General features: G+C 40.8%; 1 protein-coding gene across 2 annotated transcripts; it reads left to right on the top strand.

Annotated features, from left to right (window-relative positions):
• Window positions 1-5,630: 5,630 nt before the first annotated feature.
• On the top strand, window positions 5,631-23,464 carry SGO1 (shugoshin 1). Of its 2 annotated transcripts, none has more exons than XM_020903914.2 (8): window positions 5,631-5,810; window positions 7,220-7,372; window positions 7,451-7,644; window positions 12,531-12,625; window positions 14,231-14,286; window positions 14,793-15,593; window positions 21,765-21,957; window positions 22,180-23,464. In XM_020903914.2, the coding sequence occupies exons 2-8, from the start codon at window positions 7,234-7,236 to the stop codon at window positions 22,277-22,279; spliced, it is 1,578 nt and encodes a 525-aa protein (XP_020759573.2). In that variant the 5' UTR covers window positions 5,631-5,810; window positions 7,220-7,233; the 3' UTR covers window positions 22,280-23,464. The 2 variants fall into 2 exon arrangements, with proteins under 2 accessions (XP_020759573.2, XP_020759575.2); XM_020903916.2 differs by lacking the exon at window positions 5,631-5,810 and adding an exon at window positions 5,926-6,132.
• Window positions 23,465-23,672: the final 208 nt, after the last annotated feature.

The following is a 23,672-nucleotide window of genomic DNA, read 5'->3' as shown; positions in this document are numbered from 1 at the left end:
TCATCAAGAGAGAAGGAGTATCAGGTAGCCAAGAGCAGTCTCTGCCTTTGTGTTTAACAGTTTCCTCGACTAGTAACATTCATTTTCTAATTCTCACTTGGCAATATTTATCTCCATATAATCTTATAAATTTGTTAATTTCTTAGTTACAAAGTAACTGTTACCTAATTGTCCACAACCCTATGTATACCTTTTCATCTTTATTTATAGAATACCATCAGTATACTATGGGGCTTCCCTGGTGGCTTAGAGGGTTAAGCGTCTGCCTGCAATGTGGGAGACCCAGGTTTGATCCCTGGGTCGGGAAGATCCCCTGCAGAAGGAAATGGCAACCCACTCCAGTACTCTTGCCTGGAAAATCCCATGGGCGGAGGAGCCTGGTCGGCTACAGTCCATGAGGTCACAAAGAGTTGGACATGACACATCAGTATACCATAAATTATTTCACTTAAATGTGTTAGTCCAATCAAACTGCCATAATGAAACATTACATTCTTGGGGGGCTTATAAACAACAGAAGTTTATTTTTCATAGTTCTGGAGGCTGGGAAGTCAGGATCATGGCAGAGTCTATGTTTCATGAGAACTTCCAGGTTCATAGACAGGCTTCTTGCTGTGTCCTCACATGGTGGCAAGGGCCAGGGAGCTCTGTGGGGTCTCTTTTGTGAGCATATTAATCCTACTCATAAGGGCTCTGTCTTCTCTCAGAGACCCCCATTTCCCAATACCATCACATCGAGCATTAGGATTTCAACTATGAATTGGGGAGAACACAAACATTCAAACCATAGCAATAAGTAATTCCTGATATTTGAAGGAATAACATACTTTACAAAAGAGATAGGGGAATAACCACTTTCTATTATGATTAATTACTGCAGAACTCAAATTGTGTTGTGTATGTTCCTACTATGGATTTTTTAAAGTATCAGAATTGGAGAGGGTGTGGAGAAAAGGGAACCTTCTTACACTGTTGGTGGGAATGTAAATTGGTGCAGTCACTATGGAAAGCAGTATGGAGTTTCCTCAAAAAACTAAAAATAGAGTTGCCATATGATCCAGCAATCCCACTCTTGGGCATATACTCAGATAAAATTCTAATCTGAAAAGACACATGCGTCCCTATGTTCATAGCAGTAGTATTTACAATAGTACTTCCATGCCAAGACATGGAAACAACCTAAATATCCAACAAGAGGTGAGTGGATAAAGAAAATGTGGTACATATATAAAATGGAGTATTACTCAACCATCAAAAAGAATGAAATAATGCCATTTGCAACAACACAGATGGACCCAGAGGTTATAAAACTAAGTGAAGTAAGTCAGAGAAAAAACAAACATGATATCACTTACATATGGAATCTAAAATATGATACAAATCAACCTATCTACAAAACAAAAACAAACTCACAGATATGGAGAACAGACTTGTGGTTGCTAAGGGGGCAGGATGGATTGGGAGTTTGGGATTAGCAGATACAAACTATTAGATACAGAATGGATAAACAAGTTCCTACTATATAGCATAGGAAACTAGATTCAATATCTTGTGACAAAACATAATGGAGAAGAATATGAAGAAGAATATATGTATATGTATAACTAAGTTACTTTGCTGAACAGGAGAAATTAATATATTAGAAATCAACTATACTTCAATACATTTTCTTAATTAGCATTTCATAGACATGTTAAAAACCTAAAAGAAAGTGTATCAGCATAAGTGAAAAGAATCAGGAAGCTCTAGATAAGTCTAGCCAATCATAATTCCATTAAACATATTTTAAGAAGGTGAAATTTGAATACATGACAAATTAAAGGGGTGGAAAAAGATATTCCATGCAAATAAAAGCCACACAGAGGTTAGGATAGCTATACTTATATCAGACAAAATAAACTTTAAGCAAAAATTTCAAAAAGAGACAAAGAAGACTTCTTCATACCATATACAAAAATAAATGGAAACTGGATTAAAGACTTAAAATGTAAGATCTGAAACTCCTAGAAGAAAACATAGGCAGTGCAGTCTTTGACATCAGTCTTAGTAAGATTTTTTAAATTTATCTCCTTCAGGCAAGAAAAAGAAAAGTAAAAATAAATAAATATGACTATATCTGAAAACCTAAACTGAAAACTCAAAGCTAAACTGAAAATCGCTGCACAGCAAAGGAAACTAAATGAAAATATACCCTACTGAATGGGAGGACTGGTGCTGAAGCTCCAATACTTTGGCCACCTGATGTGAAGAGCCGACTCATTGGAAAAGACCCTGATGCTGGGAAAGATTGAGGGCAGGAGGAGAAGGGGACGACAGAGGATGTGATGGTTGGATGGCATCACCGACTCAATGGACATGAGCTTCAGCAATCTCCAGGAGACACTGAAGGACAGGGAATCCTGGGGTACTGCAGTCCACGAGGTAGCAAAGAGTCGGACACGACTTAGTGACTGAACATCAGCTGAATGAGAGAAGATATTTGCAAAGGACATATCTGATCAGGAGTAAATATCTAAAACATACAAAGAACCCAGACAACTCAATATTTAAAAAAAATAACCCAATTAAAAAATGGGCAGAAGACCTGAATAGACATTTTCCCAAAGAAGACATACATATTTCCAACAGACATATGACAAGATGATCAACACTACTAATCATCAGGGAAATAACAGATCAAAACCACAATGAGATAGCACCTTGCACCTGTCAGAGTGACTCTCATCAAAAAAAGAACAAATAACAAGTGCTAGTGAGAATGTGAAGGAAGGGGAACCCCTCTGACACTGTTGGTGGGAAAGTAAATTGGTGCAGACACTATGGAAAACAGTATGGAGATTGCTTAAAAAATTAAAAATAGAACTACCATACAATCATGCAATTCCACTTCTGGTACTTTCTTAAGAAAAAAACCACTAATTTAAAAAGATTAATGAACCCCTATGTTCATTGTATATGGGCATGTATATCCCCCAGCATGTATATAAAGATTCTACCTTTCTTCCACAGTATCTGCATCAATTTCTCAATGTGTATTTTCATTTGGCATACAATGTCATTCTAAGTAAAGGAAAATTTTAAATTTCAAGCATCAGCATGAATGTTACCATTCATCGTTGTACTGTACAATGCTAGTTTTAAATGCAAATATAAGAGCATTTAACTTGCATTTGCAGTCACCAATTCACAGCTTGTACATGCGTATGCATTTCATTCTTACCAGAAGAGTAGAAATGCCACACATGACTGACCAAACTGTTTATATTTCTTTATATGTGCACATTCTACCAACACTTTCTTACCTTCAGCTTACTAATAAATAGAGATGGACTGAAAGAAAACTATGAGTTGTCCTATCTTTCATTTTCCTTCTATGACATCATTTTCAGAGTGGCTAACAGAAAATAATAACGTTCCTCAGTTATTCATATTTTATATAACACCACTGCTCTTCTATGTCCAAAGCAAGTTCTGTCCCAAAGGAACCAGAAAGGCCTCTCAGCACTGTCAGTACCCCCTGGGGCCCCAGGTACAGAGGTACTGATATAGAACCGGCACACAGAAGTATTCTCAAAAGAAAATTCAGACATTATTACTTGATATGAATATTTCATTAAACAAGAAACAAACTGGGAATTCAGTTCGGTTTAGTTGCTCAGTCGTGTCCGACTTTTTGCGGCCCCATGGACTGCAGCACACCAGGCCTCCCTGTCCTTCACCAACTCCCAGAGTTTACTCAAATTCATGTCGATTGAGTCAGTGATGCCATCCAACCATCTCATCCTCTGTCATCCCCTTCTCCTCCTGCCCTCAACCTTTCCCAGCATCAGGGTCTTTTCAAATGAGTCAGCTCTTCACATGAGGTGGACAAAGTATCAGAGCTTCAGCTTCAACATCAGTCCTTCCAATGAACACCCAGGACTGATCTCCCTTAGGATGGACTGGTTGGACCTCCCTGCAGTCCAAGGGACTCTCAAGAGTCTTCTCCAACACCACAGTTCAAAAGCATCAGTTCTTTTGGTGAATTAGGAGTCTTCAAACTAGACGTCGTTAGAAGCTTAGCTTTCAGTAGTCACAGCTCAGTTCGTTTTTGGGTGGTTACTAACATTTCCACTTTTTTAGAGTAATATAATTATTAAACTTACTAGTTTGTAGCTGACTGGCTACAAAGCCGTCACTGACATTAACATGTGAGTGGTAAGGTCACACTAACATAAAGAAAGCTTAAATCTGTTTACGGTCAGAGCCCGCGTTTTGGAGAAAACACCCTGACAACATAACAATGGAGTTTGCAGTCAGAGCAGGTATCAATGCAATTCGTAGAAAGAAATTAGGTAGTTGCTTGGATTAGGGGATGGAAAATAGGGTTTGGTTGCTAAAACCTTGTCCACCGAAGCCAAACAGAAATACAGAGACAGAGCTTCGAGGGAACAGAAAAGAGTAGCTTCAGTATTTTTCCCAGGCAAAAGGGAATCGCAGAAGGCTAGCGCCTCAAGAATTGTGCCCTCCTCTCTCAAGAATAGGGAGAGGTTTTATATTCTCATGAAGGTCCTGCCTTTTTTTGTTGTTGTTGTTGCAAAGTTTCAAAACGCCACAGTTAGCATCAGGCAACTCAGCAACTTTGACAGGTATCCCTAAAGTTATAGGCCCATTACCTTCTTTCTGAAATACAGAATGCTACAAGAGAGTCGGACACGACTGAGCCACTGAACTGAACTGACGAGAGAATACAGGGGGAGAAAAAAGCCAGGTGCAGAGTATAATCTACACGGAGTCAAAGAGCAATCCGCTTTGTCAAGGACGGGTCCAGCTACAAGTGTTTGTTAGTAGTAACAGCTGAAGAAACAAGCAACATCGTTTAACTCTTAGCTGGTATGTGCCAGAGGCCGTTCACTCATTTCTGGTTTGGCTGTAACAGTTTGGACCTGAAAAATACTTAGAAAGTAGAATTGACAGGACTGGGTAACCAATAGGACACGGAAAAGCTAAGGAATGATAAATAATCAGGAAGATTTTCCCAGGCTTCTGGGCAAGTAACTCAACAGATGCTATTGCCATTTTCTGAGGGGCAAAGAAAAAGAACCTGGACCTGAATATTTCAGAGGTCTGCAATCTCCCTAACAAAATCCATTCAGTTACTCCAAAAGCTCCTCTCTGTTTCGGCTTGCATATCTCTTTAACTGAAGCTTCCCTGGTGGCTTAAAGGCAAGGAATCTGCCTGCAATGCGGGAGCCCTGCGTCGGGAAGACCCTTAGAGAAAGGAATGACCAACCCACTCCAGTATTCAGGCCTGCAAAACCCCACCCCTTTAACGGCCTCCATGCAGTGGGCTGACTGCTTCGGCCGGCAAACCATCAAGAAAACTCTTCTCGCCAGAGGGAGCCCTTGCGCACGACCTCGAAGATGGGCGGCGGGCCCAGTAAACCGGAAGCTTTTCACTCCCTAAAGTCCCCGCCCCTCAAGGTGTCATGGTGGCTCCGCCCCTAAGCCCCACAGCGGGTGGCTGAAAAGCGCCGGACCACTGACTCCGCCCCGCGGGAAACGGCCGCGGCCGCGCGAAGGCGCAGTCCCAGTGAGATCGCTTCTGGGGACTCGGCCCTTGGGGGCGGGGCTCCGCTTACGCCGGGGGCGGCCCGCCGCGTCACGTGACCGCCAGCCAATGGGCGCGCGCGACTGAGAGTTTGAACGCGGACGGCGGCGCGATCTGGGGTCTGAGGCTGGGGTCCCGGAGGTCCCGGCGCGCGTGCCCGGATCTTCCCGCGGAGCCTGGTGTGAGCAGAGCGACAGCTGCGGCGGAAACCGTGGCCCAGGTACCGTTCCGGACGTCCCGCGAGAGGCGGGTCTGCGGGCCTCACGCCCGCCCGCCCCGGCTCGCCTTCTCCGGGGAGGGGGCCGCGGCTTTCCGGGCCCAGGGGCTTCGTGCCGCGCCCCCAGCCGCGGGGTCTCCCGGTCATAAGTTCGGCGGCCAGAAGCTCGGGCCTGGGGCCGGCCTGCCCTTCGCCCTTCTCCGAGTTCCTCGTCTGTTCAGTGGGGACTGAGCCTCCCGCCGCGCGGAAACTGGGAAGTGAAGCGTTCGCGGGACTCCAAACCCAGGCTCGAGCAGAAGGGCCCGCAGTCCGGCAGCCTGAGCAGGTGGCGTCCTTCGCTTTGGCCGCTTCTCACTCTGGAGAAGCCGCATTGGCTGGTCCTCCCGGCCGCCCAGCGGCAGGGGCGACGCAGGGTGAGGGTGGAGAGCTCCCGCCCTGGTTCTTTGGAATCCAGACCCCTAACCCGAGTCCAGTGCGGCCCTGTCTTGACTTCTTCTCCAGGCTGCTGGCTGCCACACCCCCTCTTAAGACCGTCGGTCCAGACGGGAAGGAAACTTCTGACGGGGCTCATCTCCTTTTTAATTTTAAGTTGACTTAATGTACGAACGAAAGTTTTTAAGGTAGACTGTACTTTTAAAATAACTAAGCCAACTTGCTTAGTTACCTGATTTGTCTGGCTCGCAGACATATCCAGGTTTGAACTAAAGAAACTTCCTTGTGATAGGTAGGGTGTTTTATACATCCCGCTTAATGTCAGCGCTTTAAAAATAGTAGTTGTCCTGGAGACATGCCAGTATATATTGTATCTGTATTGGCAGAAAGAAAATGTTTAAATGAAATCTACAGTGTCTGTATTTAAGAACCCAGAGGAAAATAAGGAAGGCCTGGAGAAAATACTCAAGAAAATGTAAGGTTCTGGAAAATATTTGACAAACTCAGAGGAGATGAAGATGTGTTTTGTAGTGAAAACTTATGTATATAGATTGCCATAGGAAACTAGAATTGTTTTTGTAGTTTTAAGACCTGCAGAGTACAATGTAGGGCAAAAGGTGTTCATGCAAAGTAGTCTGTATTTAGTAGCAAAATACTGATGCCATCATAGTGCCTAGTATATAGTAAGCCCCCAGTATTTGTTACAGAATTAATAAGTGGCATATTACAGAGTCTTTGGGTTGGAAATCTTATTGATTAAACCTTTCCTATAAAGTACCTGAGGAGGATAAAATTATGCCACAAATATTAATGTAATTTAAAAGCTACAAAATGTAGATTATTACCAGATTATCTACTTTGGGCTGATTCTACAGTTACAAAGCCTCTAATCATTTTTTATGGACAACCTGTGTTTTCAATTTTGTTTTATATTTGATACCACCCCTTCAAAAATTTAATGATCTCTATTATTTTTAAAGTCCTAGGGCAGAAGATGGCCAAGGAAAGATGTCTCAAAAAGTCTTTTCAAGATAGTCTTGAAGACATAAAGAAACAAATAAAAGAGAAAAGGAGTAAAAATTTGACAGAGATTAAACGAAAGTCTTTGATCATTGCACCATGCCAAACGACCAGTAAGAGATTTTCATGTTTCCTGTACATCATTTTAAGGTTAGATTTAATTACTGATAAAAAATTTTATTTTCTTTTAGCCAACACTTCCAAAGTGCTAAACTATGAAGACAACAACAGAATGTTAGCCTTAGCTTTGGAAAATGAAAAGTCCAAACTGAAAGAAGCCCACGATGTCATCTTAAAGCTGAGGAGAGAATGTTACTTCCTCAGCTATCAGCTATACACACTGAAAAATAAACTTACGTCACAACAGACAGAAGAACCTGCTCAGGTATTTTCATCGGAAAGGCTGGATTTCTTAGGAAGAAAATGTTAAAGCTTAAATTAGCAATTTAAATCAATTGTGTTTTTTAAATTAATTATACTGATAGCTCTGTTATTAGTGAATTGGTCAGAATGTCTTTTCTCAGTGCTCTAGCCCCATAGTTGTGTGTGGCCAGTTAAGAATGCTTCAAGCATACTGGTGACACTCCTATAACTTGCTTCCGAAAGAGTGTAGCAAGACAAGGTATAAAATAAATAGTTTAGCCTCTTGCATGGCCAGGCTCTTTGTTTTTTTTTTATTTTTATTAGTTGGAGGCTAATTAAAACATTGCAGTGGTTTTTGTCATATATTGAAATGAATTAGCCATGGATTTACATGTATTCCCCATCCCGGTCCCCCCTCCCACCTCCCTCTCCACCCCATCCCTCTGGGTCTTCCCAATGCACAAGGCCCAAGCACTTGTCTCATGCACCCAACCTGGGCTGGTGATCTGTTTCACCCTAGATAATATACATGTTTCGATGCTGTTCTCTTGAAACATCCCACCCTCGCCTTCTCCCACAGAGTCCAAAAGTCTGTTCTTTACATCTGAGTCTCTTTTTCTGTTTTGCATATAGGGTTATCGTTACCATCTTTCTAAATTCCATATATATGTGTTAGTATACTGTAATGGTCTTTATCTTTCTGGCTTACTTCGCTCTGTATAATGGGCTCCAGTTTCATCCATCTCATTAGAACTGATTCAAATGAATTCTTTTTAATGGCTGAGTAGTATTCCATGGTGTATATGTACCACAGCTTCCTCATCCATTCGTCTGCTGATGGGCATCTAGGTTGCTTCCATGTCCTGGCTATTATAAACAGTGCTGCGATGAACATTGGGGTGCACGTGTCTCTTTCAGATCTGGTTTCCTTGGTGTGTATGCCCAGAAGTGGGATTGCTGGGTCATATGGCAGTTCTATTTCCAGCTTTTTAAGAAATCTCCACACTGTTTTCCATAGTGGCTGTACTAATTTGCATTCCCACCAACAGTGTAAGAGGGTCCCCTTTTCTCCACACCCTCTCCAGCATTTATTGCTTGTAGACTTTTGGATAGCAGCCATCCTGATTGGTGTGTAATGGTACCTCATTGTGGTTTTGATTTGCATTTCTCTGATAATGAGTGATGTTGATCATCTTTTCATGTGTGTTTTTGCCATCTGTATGTCTTCCTTGGAGAAATGTCTGTTTAGTTCTTTGGCCCATTTTTTGATTGGGTAATTTATTTTTCTGGAGTTGAGCTGGAGGAGTTGCTTGTATATTTTTGAGATTAATCCTTTGATGGCCAGACTCTTTGAATGGTCAGCAAAGTGAGTCAAAGGGAGGGCAAGTAAGCTGAAGGTCTGGAAGTGGTAGTGGAAGCCGAGTAGTCCAGAAGTTTTAATCAGTGCTGTTAATCTTAGCTTTTCTATGTCGTTTTGCTTCACCCGTGGGGTTATGTAAGGACTACCTTAACTGGGGAGATGAAAAGTAGTTAAGTGCTTTATGGAGAATCATTTTTACCTACTAGTTGGCTAAATTAGGACAGTTCAGTTCAGTCGCTCAGTCGTGTCCAACTCTTTGCGACCCCATGAACCACAGCACGCCAGGCCTCTCTGTCTCATTACCAACTGCCAGAGTCTACCCAAACCCATGTCCATTGAGTGGGTGATGCCATCCAACCATCTTATCCTCTGTCGTCCCCTTCTCCTCCTGCCTTCAATCTTTCCCAGCATCAGGGTCTTTTCAAATGAATCAGTTCTTCCCATCAGGTGGCCAGAGTATGGGAGTTTCAGCTTCAGCATCAGTCCTTCCAATGAATATTCAGGACCGATTTCCTTCAGGACAGCTCTACATTAACTGCCAAACAAGGAATATCTTGAACATTTTGCTGTCAGCTTTTTAATCTGATTCTGTTTGTGTCCAGGGGTGTATAGAAAGGCCAGCCAAAACAACACATGGAGAAAGTTTGGTTTAGGATCTTAGAAGAGTAGTAATGAGCTAGTTTCTCCTCTCATTTTCCTAGAGGCTACTGCCCAGGAAACTCCATGGGGCAGAGAAAGAAGTCGGGTGGTAACACTTCAGTGTCCATCTGTCTGCCACACCAGTGAAGACAGCTGTGTTGGCACCTAGGGCAGCAGCAGAAGCCAGAGCATAGTGCTGAGGGTAGGGGCATGGACTCAAGAAAGGAATTAAGTCCCCTCTCCATCAGAGGAGGGGTCAGTGAAAGAGTTTTTGCTTCCCTGCAACTAAGGTGATTCCACGTCTCTTCTGTGTATAATACATAGAATGTATGTGTATATATACATACATGCAATATATGCATTGTAGTGTGATAGAGAATTATCTATACAGATTAGATTTTTTTTTTTCTTTTTAACCTTCGTGTAAGGGTTAGATTATTTAAAATAAAACAAACACTTTTTTCCCTCAAAATGTAATCTTTGCTAATTGTTTTTTCTTGTTTGGTCAACTAGTGAGGAAAAACACTTCTCCATAGACATTTGACTCTTCCTCTTCCCTTTTCAGATTTTTGCTGAAATCACACAGAATAGTGTCAAGTGAATATTTAATAAGATAATCACAAAAACTGGTGGAAAAATTCTTTTATTATAGACCTTTTGACATTTATCAATGATTTTTTAGTATTAAAAGATAGCATTAGTTGCTAGACAAAAGTATTCTTAACATTTAAAACATCAAAGTTTGTTTTCTGCCACATATTTTATGTGTCACTTGCTCTCAACCATCATTGGGTACTTGTGCATCCTTGTTTATGAAGTCAATTTGTAGTGATAGAGAAGCTTAAAATGCTTTAATAAGAATGTTTTTATTTCTTGCCTATCAATAATTATCTTGCCTTTTAAGGATTAATCAGCACTAATAGCGTTTCTTACGTTTTATTATGGATCCTGTAAAATTTTATATCTCTCTGTAGTTAAATATCCTCTTTTATTTACCTTCAGTAATACTAGCTTTAGAATATTAGCTGTATTGATAATCAACTTAAAGCTTTAATTAACAGGATTAAATTTCCAGTTTTATTTCTGATGAACAGTTTCAACCTATTCATTATAATGTCTGTATATTGGTTGTCCATCAAATTTCATAAAACAACTGCACTGAATTGGAATGACTTTTAAGGAATCAGACTGGGCCTCTTGTTTCCCTGACACACATCTATTTATACACATCTGCCTGGGTCTACACTTTCTCTCCTTTTCCTTCTGGTGCCATTGGCTGAAGTGTCTGCTCCTATCCAAGGCCAGTCCCTCCCCGTGTGATCCGATTCTCCTCTTTCCTTCTTCTCTAGGACTTTGCTCCTAAAAAATCCTGGATGAAAGTGCAAACTATCTCCCTCTACCCCGTTGTTCCAGTTATGTACAAATGTGCTTTAGTATCTCTTTCACCTTAAGAGGAAAAGAAAATAAATGGAACCTCTCCTGATCTCATTCTGCTCTCTCATTTCTCTGCTTCCATTCATAGGGGAACTTTTCCAAAGAGAATAGAGCACTTACTGTCTTCCCTTCCTCAGCTTCCATTCACATTTGAACTCTTATGTCAGACTTTCATCCCCACCATTCTGTTGTCACTGTATATCTGGGTCACCAAAACCTCTTTGTTACCAAAGTCAGTAACTTTGGTCACTTTTCTTTCTTTGTTGGCTTTGAAGTACTGCTATGATACAGGAATGGCTTTGCTGGAAGTACTTTGATCTCAGCTTTCTTACCATCATAATCTCCTTGTTTACCTTCCTGACTGTTCCATGTACGTCTCTTTTGCTGGCTTCTTTCTTATACTCCTAAACATCAGTTGTCCTAGACCCATCATATCCCTTCCATAGCTTTAAATATTGTCTTCCTGCTGGTGACTTCCAAGTTTGTAGCTCAAGATCTACACACACACACACACACAGTTATTACTTGATATATTCACTTAAGTATTTATAAAGCATCTCAAACATACTTTGTACAAAGTATAAACTCTACTTTTTCCCCCTCCCAAAGATACTGTGGACTTCTGCCTCCCTCTGTAGGTCTTGCTCAGCTCAATCAGGCAGCCCAGGTGCTTGCTCAAGTCAGAACCTCGAGAAGCTTCCCTCTCACTCATTGTCCCTACCTCCACCCCTATTCAATGTGAGCACAGTTTGTTACCCCAAAACCTTCTAGGCTAAACCTTCACAGCTGTAGGATTCAGTCCAAGTGGACATGTCTTGCTTGATTGACATGATGACTTCCTAGCTGCCTGTGCCTTTGGCTCTTTTCAGTCCATGTTTCACATAGTGGTCTGATTGATCTTTTTAAAACTTAGATCATTTTACTTCCCTACTTAATATTTAAATGACTTCTCATCACACTTAGACTAAATGCCAAACTCATGGCCCTCAAGGCCCTACATCATCTGGCCTCTGTGTGCCCACCTCCTCCTGGTCTTTTCTGTGAGTGTGTTCCAGCCCCTGTGGCCTTCTTTCCTAAACACAGCAGGGTTTTCCTACATCATGAATTTTGTGTTTTCTGTTACCAGTGCTTCTCCTTCAAGTGACTGGCTCTTTGCGTTTCTTCAGATTTCAGATGAAACTCATCCCATCCAAAAGAGCCCTCCAGACATCAGTTACTCTGCCATTTCACCCTGAGTAAATATTTCCTCCATTGCGTTTATGACTACTAGCTTTTTTACATTTTCTCTCCCTATGCTAGATTGTAGGCTTTAAGAGGGTAGTACTTATCCTGTTTTCTAGTTATGTATTCAGTTCCTAGAACAGTCGCTGGCATCATAGCAGACTGTCAATAAGTATCTGTTGTTGAATAAATGAATGCTTTGTTGTGGATATTTTGGTTGTACCAGTGTTTCCTTTGTTTTAATACATTAACAGAACCTAGAATTATGTTCCTCTGGAATGGACTCCAAAAGTGGAACGGACTCCAATAGTGACAACAACTCCAGAGACTTGTTTGTGAAGCATTTACCGTTAGTATCAAATTCATTATTATTAATACCAATAAATATTTAACTGTGATCCATTTGTGAAAGGAAATTAGTATCATACTGACTTGTATTTGAAGTCTGATACTCTCTCAAGAATGTATTTAAGAAAATTTGATGTGTTGAAATTCTGTCCTATATAGCCACACCAAAGCTTTCTTCTATTTAGTTACTTTTTGATGTCTACGGATAAGAAGCTTCTCTTGAAGCTTCATTTGTGTTTTTCTTGTATCGTGTTTTCATTCTTAGAATTGGATATTTGAATGTTGGTTATTTTGCCAGTAACAGAGATAGTCTGGTTTAGAAAAGAAATCTAATAAACTACCATATTTAACAAATTGTTACACTGACTCGCTTATCCATTTCATTCTGAAATACCATCAGACCTCATATACTCCTTCTCTTGAATTAAGGGTACTCTGTTTCCTTATGAATTACTGAAATAAAATTAGATTAGTCAAATGCACAGATCTTAATTACAGAGCGCAGTGAGTTGGACTAATATATACACCTGTGAATCGAAACCTGGGTTAAAGTGCAGAGTATCGCCATTGCTCTGGCCAGGACCTCAGCTGAGCACTGCTGACTGTTTGGCCTGGATCATTCTTTGTTGTGGACGTGGTCCTAAGCACCGTGGGGCATTTAGCAGCGTCCTCGGCCTCTACCCGCCAAATGCCAATAGCAGCCCCCTCTCAGAGTTGTAAGAGCCAAAGGTGCGTCTAGACATTGCCAGGTGTTGTGGGGGCCCAGGGAGAGAGGGCAGGGTACCTGTCTCCAGCGAGAGCTCCTGTCGTGAGCCGTCCCTCCGTGGCCCTTCTGAGGCTGTGCCCCTCCCCTTGCAGAAGTAGTCGCTAATGTGATTTCTGTCCCCCTGTTACTTTTAATCACAAATAGTTTTTAAACTGTTGAATATTAAGATCCGATGCAATGTTTATGTGATGGCCAAAAAGTAAGATGAGATAATTGAGTTTTTATAAGATTTCTAAAATTGTTATTGATTGGTTGCTATTATTGTTTCTACAACTTGTACTTAAGTTTTTATTTCTAGAGAGGTAAATTCTGTATAGAAAAAAAATAAAATTAGAATGAAATGGCCATATTAAAGCATAGGAATGGAAATTTCTTATTCCATGAACCAAAGAGAAAAAATTTTTAAAGAAAAGGAACAGTGTTAATTCAGAGGAGTCAATAGGTAAATGCCACAAAAGTATGTTATACCAAAGAAAATCACAGCTTGGCTAATGATACAGTAGTCTTTGGAAGAGGAATCTAACTGAATTTCTTTTAATGTAGTTTATACATTAATCTGATTGGCTGTTTCTCCAGTTAAATGATGAGTTAGGGAAAGTGTTCAGGAGGAACTGTTCAATTTGAGGTGTACCTCCTAGGGGGAGCCGAATATCAGTCATAACAAGTCTGCTTCCATGTCATCATCATAAGTGTTTTTGGTTTCCTTTGATGCAGAACAGATATACTGATTTAGAATGGAATTATGAAATGTTACTAACAGAAAAAAATCTTTGTAGAAAATCTTAAATGCTTTTCTTGCATAACTGTTAAGTTTTTTATTTTTTATTGGTACTTTCTAAGGCAAGTTCTTGAGGATGCTGACTGTCCAGGACAAGAAGAATCATTCCAAGTAGAAGGTAATTCAAATGAAAATCTAAAAATACTATTAAGGCACGATGAGATCTTTGAGAACAAGTAGCAATTAAATTTCTCTAATTTTTGTTTTTTTACTTTTTAAAATCTGCTCATCTGGTATTCTGCTCAAAGCAAATATCTGTTTATTTTATACAGAATAACGAAAGAGTTTTAAAATCCACCCATTTTTATTTTTCCAAATCTGTAGTCAAAAACCTTGGTTACAGCTGTGGCTGCAGTTTGCTGAGCCTATGTGTTACACTCCGTTAGGCACTTAACACACATCATCTTCCTTAACCCTTGTAACAACCTTGGGATACATAGGGACAGACAGTCAAGAGGAAATAAATAGTGAGCTCCCCAGACTTTTATTTATTTAGAGTAAATGGAAAACTACAGGAAGAATTTTCATTAGTTCCATTTTTAACTTTGAATTCTAAGATTCTTAATTTAAATTTCCATAAAGTGAACCTGTTTTTCTCATTTATTTTACTTTTTTAATTCTCAGAGCCAATACCTACTATTTCTCAAGACAGACCGGGATTTGATTTGGATTCAAGTGAAGATAAGTCAACTGATATTGTCTTACCTAGAACTATATCTCTCCGTCGTGGATTAAAGAAATACAGTAACAGTCCATGTCAGATTACTGCTGTGGATGATTTTGGAATCAGTCATTTGTCAGAGGACTCTTTGGAACTAGAAAGGATTAGATTTGCAGACCCACCTATAAGCACATGGATACCTGAAAATATAGAACAAAGTGTTTGTCGGTACAACAGAAGTCAAATTTACTCATCACCAAGGCTGATTCACCCAGGACAAGCTACTAAAACAAAGAAAGACGTTTATGACTATAAATCACAGCAAACTAAGCACAGAGGTGCCAAAGAAAGAAAAGGAAAAGAGAAAGCTAACAAAAGGGGAAAATCAAAATCTGTATCAAAGTATAAAGGGAGCAAAAGTGAAAATAAAACTGTTTCCAAAAAAAAGTTGAATGAAGTTGTCACCTCCTGTGATGCTTACAATTTTAATTTGGAAGAAGGTGTTCACCTCACTCCTTTTCGGCAAAAAGTGTGCAATGATGCTAAAAGAGAAGAAACCAACAATGAATCTGAAGTGAGCATCTGTGAATCAAGCTGTTCAGGAGATGATTCTGATGACCTCTATGTTCCCACATGCAAGTCCAGTCCAGATCTCAGCAGTGAATCAACTAGGAGTCCTGTCCCCAGGCCTCGACCTAAGCGAGCACTGAGACATAGGGGCGGAAAGGAGACGGAGGGCTCTGAGATGAGGGAAGCTCCTCCTGGTAAGTGATTCACTTGTTTGCCTGCATTCTTATTGTTTATGATAAATGGTCATGCCTGGTGCTTATATACTAGCATTTACCATCTGCTTCTCTGGAGGAGGTTATAGACTTACCATCTGTCTCTCTGGGGAAAATTAAATAGTGGGGGACTGGAGATGGTAACCACAGTGTGTTGCTTTGACATACTTTAAGCTAATTTAAATCCTCTTGAAGAACAAATAGTACTTGTCATGGAGAGGGTGTTTTTACTTTCAGTAAATGAAACCTTCCAAAGCGAGGAAAGTTGTGGAGTTAGGTTGAATTAAAATTCCTATTATGCACTCCCCCGAAACATCCCCCTGAAAATGAAATCGAACTGAAATCCAGCGACCTGTAATTTTAATGACTTTGCTTTATCGTCAACTTGACAGGATCCAGAATTTAAAATAATTTTCTATTTAGTGAAGGTGGCCTAATAAGACCAAGAAAACCTTTTCCTCAATTCCTTAGTAGTATTTTATAAGATATGTGTAAAACATCTAAAAACTGTGACTTAGAAAACCTTGCTTTTATTGGTTATATCAGAAAGTAGCCCAGATATCGACAATGCAGCCTGCTGCCGCCCACAAAGATTTTTATCTGGGAATTGTGTTAAATAGTTAGTGTGCGAACATAAACAGGCAAGTTTTATCATTCTCAAAATGCTGTTGTGCTAGCTCATTTGATCCCCGTAACAGCACTGTTATGGTTGTTATGATGGTGTTAGTCAACTGTATCTGACTCTTTGTGACCCTATGAATTGTAGCCCACCAGACTCCTCTATCCATGGGATTCTCCAGGCAAGAATACTAGAGTGGGTTGCCATTCCCTTCTCCAAGGGATCTTCCCTATGGAGGGATTGAACCCAGGTCTCCTGCATTGCAGGCGGATTCTTTACTGTCTGAGCCACCAAGGAAGCCCCTAGTTAGGTGTTGAAAAGTGAAAAGTCGCTCAGTCGTGTCTGACTCTTTGTGACCCCATGGGCTATACAGTCCATGGAGTTCTCCAGGCCAGAATACTGGAGTGGTTAGCTGTTCCCTTTTCCAGGGGATCTTCCCAACCCAGGGATCGAACCCAGGTCTCCCGCATTGCAGGCAGATTCTTTACCAGCTCAGCCACCAGGGAAGCCCAGTTAGGTGGTTCAGTTCAGTTCAATCACTCAGTGGTGTTCAGCTCTTTGCGACCCCATAGACGGCAGCACCCAAGCCTCCCTGTCCATCACCAACTCCCAGAGTTTACTCAAACTCATGTCCGTTGAGTCTGTGATGCCATCCAACCATCTCATCCTTTGTTGCTCCCTTCTCCTCCCACCTTCAATCTTTCCCAGCATCAGGGTCTTTTCCAGTGAGTCAGTTCTTAGCATCAGGTGGCCAAAGTATTGGAGTTTCAGCTTCAGCGTCAGTCCTTCCAATGAAGATTCAGGGTTGATTTTCTTTAGGATGGACTGGTTGGATGTCCTTGCAGTCCAAGGGACTCTCAACAGTCTTCTACAACACCACAGTTCAAAAGCATCAATTCTTCGGTGCTCAGCTTTCTTTACAGTCCAACTCTCACATCCATACATGACTACTGGAAAAAACAATAGCCTTGACCATCCGGACCTTTGTTGGCAAAGTAATGTCTCTGCTTTTTTAAATATGCTGTCTAGGTTGCTCATAACTTTTCTTCCAAGAAGTACGCGTCTTTTAATTTCATGACTACAGTCACCATCTGCAGTGAATTTGGAGCCCCCAAAAATAAACTCAGCCACTGTTTCCCCATTGGTAGCATGCAAATATCTCTTTTAAGAAGTATGCTGTAATGATTTTAGATTAAATCAAACAAGATTGGCCAAATGTTGATAATTATTGAAGCTGAGTAAATGGGGGCTCATACTGTTGTCTCCATCCTTGTGTACTTAAATTTTCATAAGTTTTTAAAGGAAAAAAACACTAGTGTTACTCGGAATTTGGTCCCCAGACCTTCAGCATCACCTGGAAACTTCTTAGAAAAGCAGAACCTCATGCCATACCCCACATCCTTGAATCATAATCTCTCTTTTTAACAAATTTCCTGGAAGATTGGTATATGGGTAAAAGTTTTAGAAGCTTTATTCCAGAACATAGCAACTGATCCTGATGTTGTTTAACCATAGTTTCCAAACCAAAAGTTGGAATAATTAGTATAGTACAATTTGTTTATGTAGGGACAAGAAAGACAGAATATCTGAAACCCAGGTAGCCCTGAACAGTGGTTATTAAACATAAAATCATTTTACAGTTTAAGTTTAGTTTTTCCTGGGAAAGAGTTTGCTTTTTAAAGCAATTTTAAGAGATTATTTGCCTTGTAGTGTTCTTACTGTGTGCTGGATACCTCTCTCCCAATATAGATGTAGCTCCAGGTAGAATAACTTGGATGTTTCTGATAGGAAAATCTTTGGGTAACTTTTTCATCTACCAGCTTGATTAGCACACGTGCATGCTCAGTCATGTTCAACTCTGTGACCCCATGGACTGTAGCCTGCCAGTCTCCCCTGTCCTTGGGATTCTCCAGGCAGGAATACTGGAGTGGGTTGCCAATTCCTCCTCCAGGGGATACCCAGGGATCGAACCCACATCTCCTACCTTGGCCGGTGGATTCTTTACTACTAGCACCAGCTGGGAAGCTTTACTAGAGGGAACCCTGTTTCTCCTGGTTTACATAGAGACTATGACTTAGAATTCTATTTTATTTAGTATTTGGTTGGCCAAAAAGTTCACTTGGGTTTTTCTGTTAACAGCGTGTGCAGAATAGAATGCACTTACGTGGCTTTCTGAGACTGTAAGAAATCAGTTGATAATAATCTTTGGAATTGAAAGAGATAGAGACCTGGATAATTCTAAAGAACAAGGTGTGACTAAGTGAAGTTGCATAGTTGAAACTAATTCATTGTGCCCCAGCTATCAGGGAAGAATTTTCATTTTTTTCTTTAAATTTTTAAGAATTTTAAGTTTTAGTAAGCTATTGTTTTAGTAAATTCTTCACAGCCACAATAATTATTTCATTGTTATACTGAGAGGAAAAGATGAACAAGTTTTTAAAAACCTATGTTATAAAATGCTGGATTCTGTGTACTTAGATTTTTTTTATTGAGAGATGCTTGCTTTACAGTATTGTACTGGTTTCTGCCATACATCAGCATGAATCATCCGCAGGTGTACACGTTCCCCTTCTTGAACCGCGTGTGTACCTCTCAGCCCATCCCACCCCCCGGGTTGCCGCAGAGCTCTGGGTCGAGCTCCCTGTGTCACACAGCAAATCCGCACGGGCTCTCTGTTTACATGTGGTGATGTACGTTTCCATGCTGATCTCTCAGCTCCTCCCACACTGTCCAGTAGTCTGTTCTCCAGGTCTGTCTCCATCACTGCCCCACAGATAGGTTCATCAGTACCACCTTTCTAGATTCCATACACATGTGTCAATATACAAAATTTGTCTTTCTTAATTCACTTTGTACAGTAGGCTCTAAGTTCAACCACTTCACTAAAACTGACTCAAATGTGTCCCATTTTAAGGCTGAGTAACTTTCGGTGGTATATATGTACCGCAATTTCCGTATCCATTCATCTGTTGGTGAACATCTGAGCTGCTTCCATGTCCCAGCTGCTGTAAACAGTGCCGCAGTGAACACTGGGGCACATGCAGCTCTTTCCCAGTTATGGTTTTCCCAGGGTAGAGCCCAGTAGTGGGATTGCTGGATCACGTGGTAGTTCTGTTCCTAGTTTTTTAAGCAAACTCCATACTCTTCTTTCTGTGTGGCTGTATCAATTTACATTCCCAGCAGTGCAAGAGGGTTCCCTTTTCTCCACATCTCTGCAGAATTTACTGGTTGTAGATTTTTTAATGATGACCATTCTGACTGGTGTCAGGTGATACCGCATTGTAGTTTTGATTTGCATTTCTCTAATAATGAGCGATGTCGAGCATCTTTTCAAGTGTGTGTTGGCCAACAGTTTATGTTGTCTTTAGAGAAAAGTCTGTTTAGGTCTTCTGTTTGTTTTTCCGGTATTGAGCTGTGTGAGCTGCTTGTATATTTTGCAGATTAATCCTTTGTCAGTTTTGTTTGCAATTATTTTTTCTCATTCTGAGGGTTGTCTTTTAATCTTGTTTATCATTTCCGTTGCTATGCCCTTTGGAGGGCTTCCCTGGTAGCTCAGCTGGTAAGGAATCTGCCTGCAATGCAGGCACCCTGGTTTGATTCCTGGGTCGGGAAGATCTGCTGGAGAAGGGGGGAGGCTACCCGCTCCAGTATTCTTGGGCTCCCCTGGTGGCTCAGCTGGTGAATCTGCCTGCAATGCGGGAGACCTGGGTTTGATCCCTGGGTTGGGAAGATGCCCTAGAGAAGGGAATGGTTACCCACTCCAGTGTTCTGGCCTGGAGAACTCCATGGGGTCACAAAGAGTTGGACACAACTGAGTGACTCACTTTGCTGTGCAAAAGCTTTTAAGTTTTATTAAGTCCCATTTGTTTACTTTTGTTTTTATTCCCATTACTCTAGGAGGTGGGTCAAAGAGGATCTTGCTGTGATGTATGTCAGTGAGTGTACTGCCTATATTTTCCTCTAAGAGCATCATCGTTTCTGGCTTTATGTTTAAATCTTTAATCTATTTTGAGCTTATTTTTTGTGTATGGTGGCTCAGACAAAAGAATCTGCCTGCAGTGCTAGAGACCTGGGTTTGATCCCTATGTCAGGGAGAGCCCGTGGAGAAGGAAATGGCAATCCAGTATTCTTGCCTGGAGAATCCCATGGACAGATGGTATTAGAAAGTGTTCTAGTTTCATTCTTTTATATGTAGCTGTCCAGTTTTCCCAGCACCACTTATTGAAGAGGCTGTCTTTTCTCTATTGTGTATTCTTGCCTCCTTTGTCAAAAAAAGGTACCCATAGGTGCGTAGGTTTGTCTGTGGGCTTTCTGTCTTGTTCCATTGATTTACATTTCTTCTTTTGTGCCAGGAACATATGGGCTTGATGACTGGTTTTGTAGTAGAGTCTGAAGTCAGGAAGGTTGATTCCTCCAGCCCCATTCTTCTTTCTCAAGATCGCTTTGGCTATTTGGGGACTTTTGTGTTTCCATATAAATTGTGAAATTTTTTGTTCTAGTTCTGTGAAAAATACAACTGGTAGTTTGATTAGGGATTGCATTGAATCTGTAGATTACTTTGGGTAGTATAGTCATTTTTCACAATATTGTTCTTCTAATCCAAGAACATGGTATATGTCTCCATCTGTTTGTGTCATCTTTGATTTCATTCATCAGTGTTTTATAGTTTTTTGCATACAGGTCTTTTGTCTCCTTAGGTAGGTTTATTCCTTGGTATTCTTTTTGTTGCAATGGTGAATGGAATTGTTTCCTTAATTTCTCTTTCTGATTTTTCATTGTTAGTGTGTATGAATGTAAGGGATTTCTGTGCTAGTTTTTACCCTGAAACTTTCTATATTCATTGATTAGCTCTAGTAATTTTCTGGTGGACTCTTTAGGGTTTTCTATGTATAGTATCATCTCACTGCAGATAGAGTTTTACTTCTTTTCTGATTTGGATTTCTTTTATTTATTTTTCCTCTCTGATTGCTGTGGCCAGAACTTCCAAAAGTATGTTGAATAATCATGGCAAGAGTGGGCAGTCTGTCTCGTTCCTGATATTCGAGGAAATGCTTTCAGTTTCTCACTGTTGAGAATAATGTATGTTGTGGGTTTGTTGTATATGGCCTTTATTATGTTGAGGTATGTTCCTTCTAAGCCTGCTTTTTGAGGAGTTTTTCTTTTCATCATAAATGGGCTGCCATTGCATCCTCCAGGGGCTCTTCCCCACCCAGGGGTCAAACCTGCGTGTCCTGCATTACAGGCGCCGCCAGGGGAGCCCTGATCCTTTCAGTGTGTTGTTGGATCCTGTTTGCGAGAATTTTGTTGAGGATTTTTGCTTCTATGTTCATCAGGGATATTGGCCTGTAATTTTCTTTTTTTATGGTATCTTTGTCCAATTTTGGTGTCAGGGTGAGGATGGCCTTGTAGGATGAGTTTGGGCGTTTTCCTTCCTCTGCAGATTTTGGATGCATGTAAGGTGTGTAATCGCATAATTTCAGTCCCTGTGTTTGTCTGTTTTTTGGAACTGCACTCAATAAAACTTGTTTTTGTAGGTGCACTACTTGAAACTCACCAGTCACCTCATTTTAGCCTGAAGGATATCACGAATGTCCCTTTGTATCCTGTGATGAAAACCAGAAAGCTTTCTCTTTCTCCAAAAAAGAATGTAGAAAGCCCACCAGTGTCTTTACGTAAACGCAGGTGCACAGCCGCCATCGTGAACTATAAGGAACCCACGCTTGCTTTGTAAGTATTTGGCTTGTGGGAACTCACTTTTAATGACATGCCTGGGAGAGTAAGGTTATAGAGCTTCATTAAAGGGTGAGCCTCATTTGAAATACACCATTTTGATGAAAAACTGAAGTGAGAATATTAACAGTGGCATGATCTACAGTAAACTTAAACTGAAGAGTAAGTTAGTATTGGGATGCTTACAATTATGCTTAAGAGTTCTCTTTATTCTTACAGGAAACTGAGAAGAGGGGACCCTTTTACAGATTTGTGTTTCTTGAATTCGCCTATTTTCAAGCAGAAAAAAGATTCCAGGCACTGTTCTAAAAAAAAATAAGTGTGAAGCAAGTACAATAAAGCCTGTGTTAGATGCTGTTGAAATTCATCCTACACCCGCTTCTGTGGCGCCAAGAGGGAGTCTGTAAAATAGTATTCAAATGGTTAAACTATTGCCGTAGAATATTCTCTTGACAAGACTGTAGATCATGAGCATGTCTTCAAAACTATACTTCAGAAGTGATGTGTCTTAAACCTTTGTTACATTTGGTTTATTTTTCTTCTAGCTATAAAGAATTGGACTGAAGCACTATCATAGTTTAGATTTTTTTTATATTGCCTAAAACTTAATTGATGTATCTTATACCAACATTGGGAAATTAATCATGTTTCTTCAAATTAAGATGTTTTCGTTATAAGGCATCTTTTTTCCCTTAGGTGGGTAGTACTATGATTGAATGAATTTTTGAAGACACACTGAAGATCTTCTGAAACTCTCTGTACAGTGTTTGAATAAAATGAATCCTTGTCATTCGCAGTAGAGCATATGCTAAGCTGTTTGTGGGTTCCTTATACCATCACTGTATTTGATTTTTTCAGACAAAATGTGTATGAGATTGTGATTAGAGCACAATGGTTGCTTAGGCTCAGGGACTGGGTAAGTGACTACCTCTGAACCCACAGCTCCACATGCCCGTTGTTGAAAGTGATACATTAGCATAATCACAAATTATTGCGTCATGGCCTCTCAGAATAGTTCCTTGTTTAGTCAGAAATGCCAAATGTTAAATGTGTGAAAGCCAAGGCCTTTTTTATGCATTAGCTCAAATTGCTAAGTCCATGACCAAGGGACACTGCCAGTGGCAGAAGTGAGGTGTGCTCAAACCGGAAGCCACAAATTACCTCAAGTCAGGTCCTCAGGTGACGTGAAGCCAGTTTGCGACCCAGCCAACCTGGGACCCTGATGTGGAGAGTAGACCGCGGCCCGAGCTGGAGTGGGTCTGGCCTGGTTTAACTGCTCCAGCCTGCCCGGGGAGGACCAGCTGCCTTGGGGTCTCTGCCTCTGCCTGTAAATCCTGGTGTGACTTCATTTCCTCAAAGTTCCTAATTAAAGAATAGAATCTACCTTTCTAAGAAAAAAGTAAATTCAGTGAGAGTTCAGTTCTGAGAGTTTGAAACCTATACTTTTATATACTTCTGTAAATTTTGATTCATGTTTAAAGAGCAATAAAGTTTGTATAAGATAGTGCGTCTGTTTTTTTCCATTCTTTAAATACAGACGTATCCTATCTCTCTGGTCATCTTTGTCTCCAGCCATCACTGCTCTCACCTTCTGGGCATTTCTCCCCCAAACCTTGGCCTTCCCTGTGGCCATCGCCTCTGTCACATTGCCATCCTCGCTGTCTCCTCTTTTCTCACTGGAGCCTCCCTATCCCAGTCGGCGGTGTCTGTGT

This window comes from Odocoileus virginianus, chromosome 4 (genome assembly GCF_023699985.2).
Source record: "Odocoileus virginianus isolate 20LAN1187 ecotype Illinois chromosome 4, Ovbor_1.2, whole genome shotgun sequence".
In the NCBI taxonomy this organism is placed as follows: Eukaryota; Metazoa; Chordata; class Mammalia; order Artiodactyla; family Cervidae; genus Odocoileus; species Odocoileus virginianus.
This window is presented reverse-complemented; position numbering and strand designations above follow the sequence as displayed.

Excerpts from the sequence above, each read along its gene's own strand:
- SGO1 (XM_020903914.2), top strand. The coding sequence starts at position 7,234 with ATGGCCAAGGAAAGATGTCTCAAAAAGTCTTTTCAAGATAGTCTTGAA. Across the intron at positions 12,626-14,230 it reads TTGTTTGTGAAGCATTTACC|GCAAGTTCTTGAGGATGCTG; the intron begins GTTAGTATCAAA and ends GTACTTTCTAAG. Across the intron at positions 21,958-22,179 it reads AAGGAACCCACGCTTGCTTT|GAAACTGAGAAGAGGGGACC; the intron begins GTAAGTATTTGG and ends TTATTCTTACAG.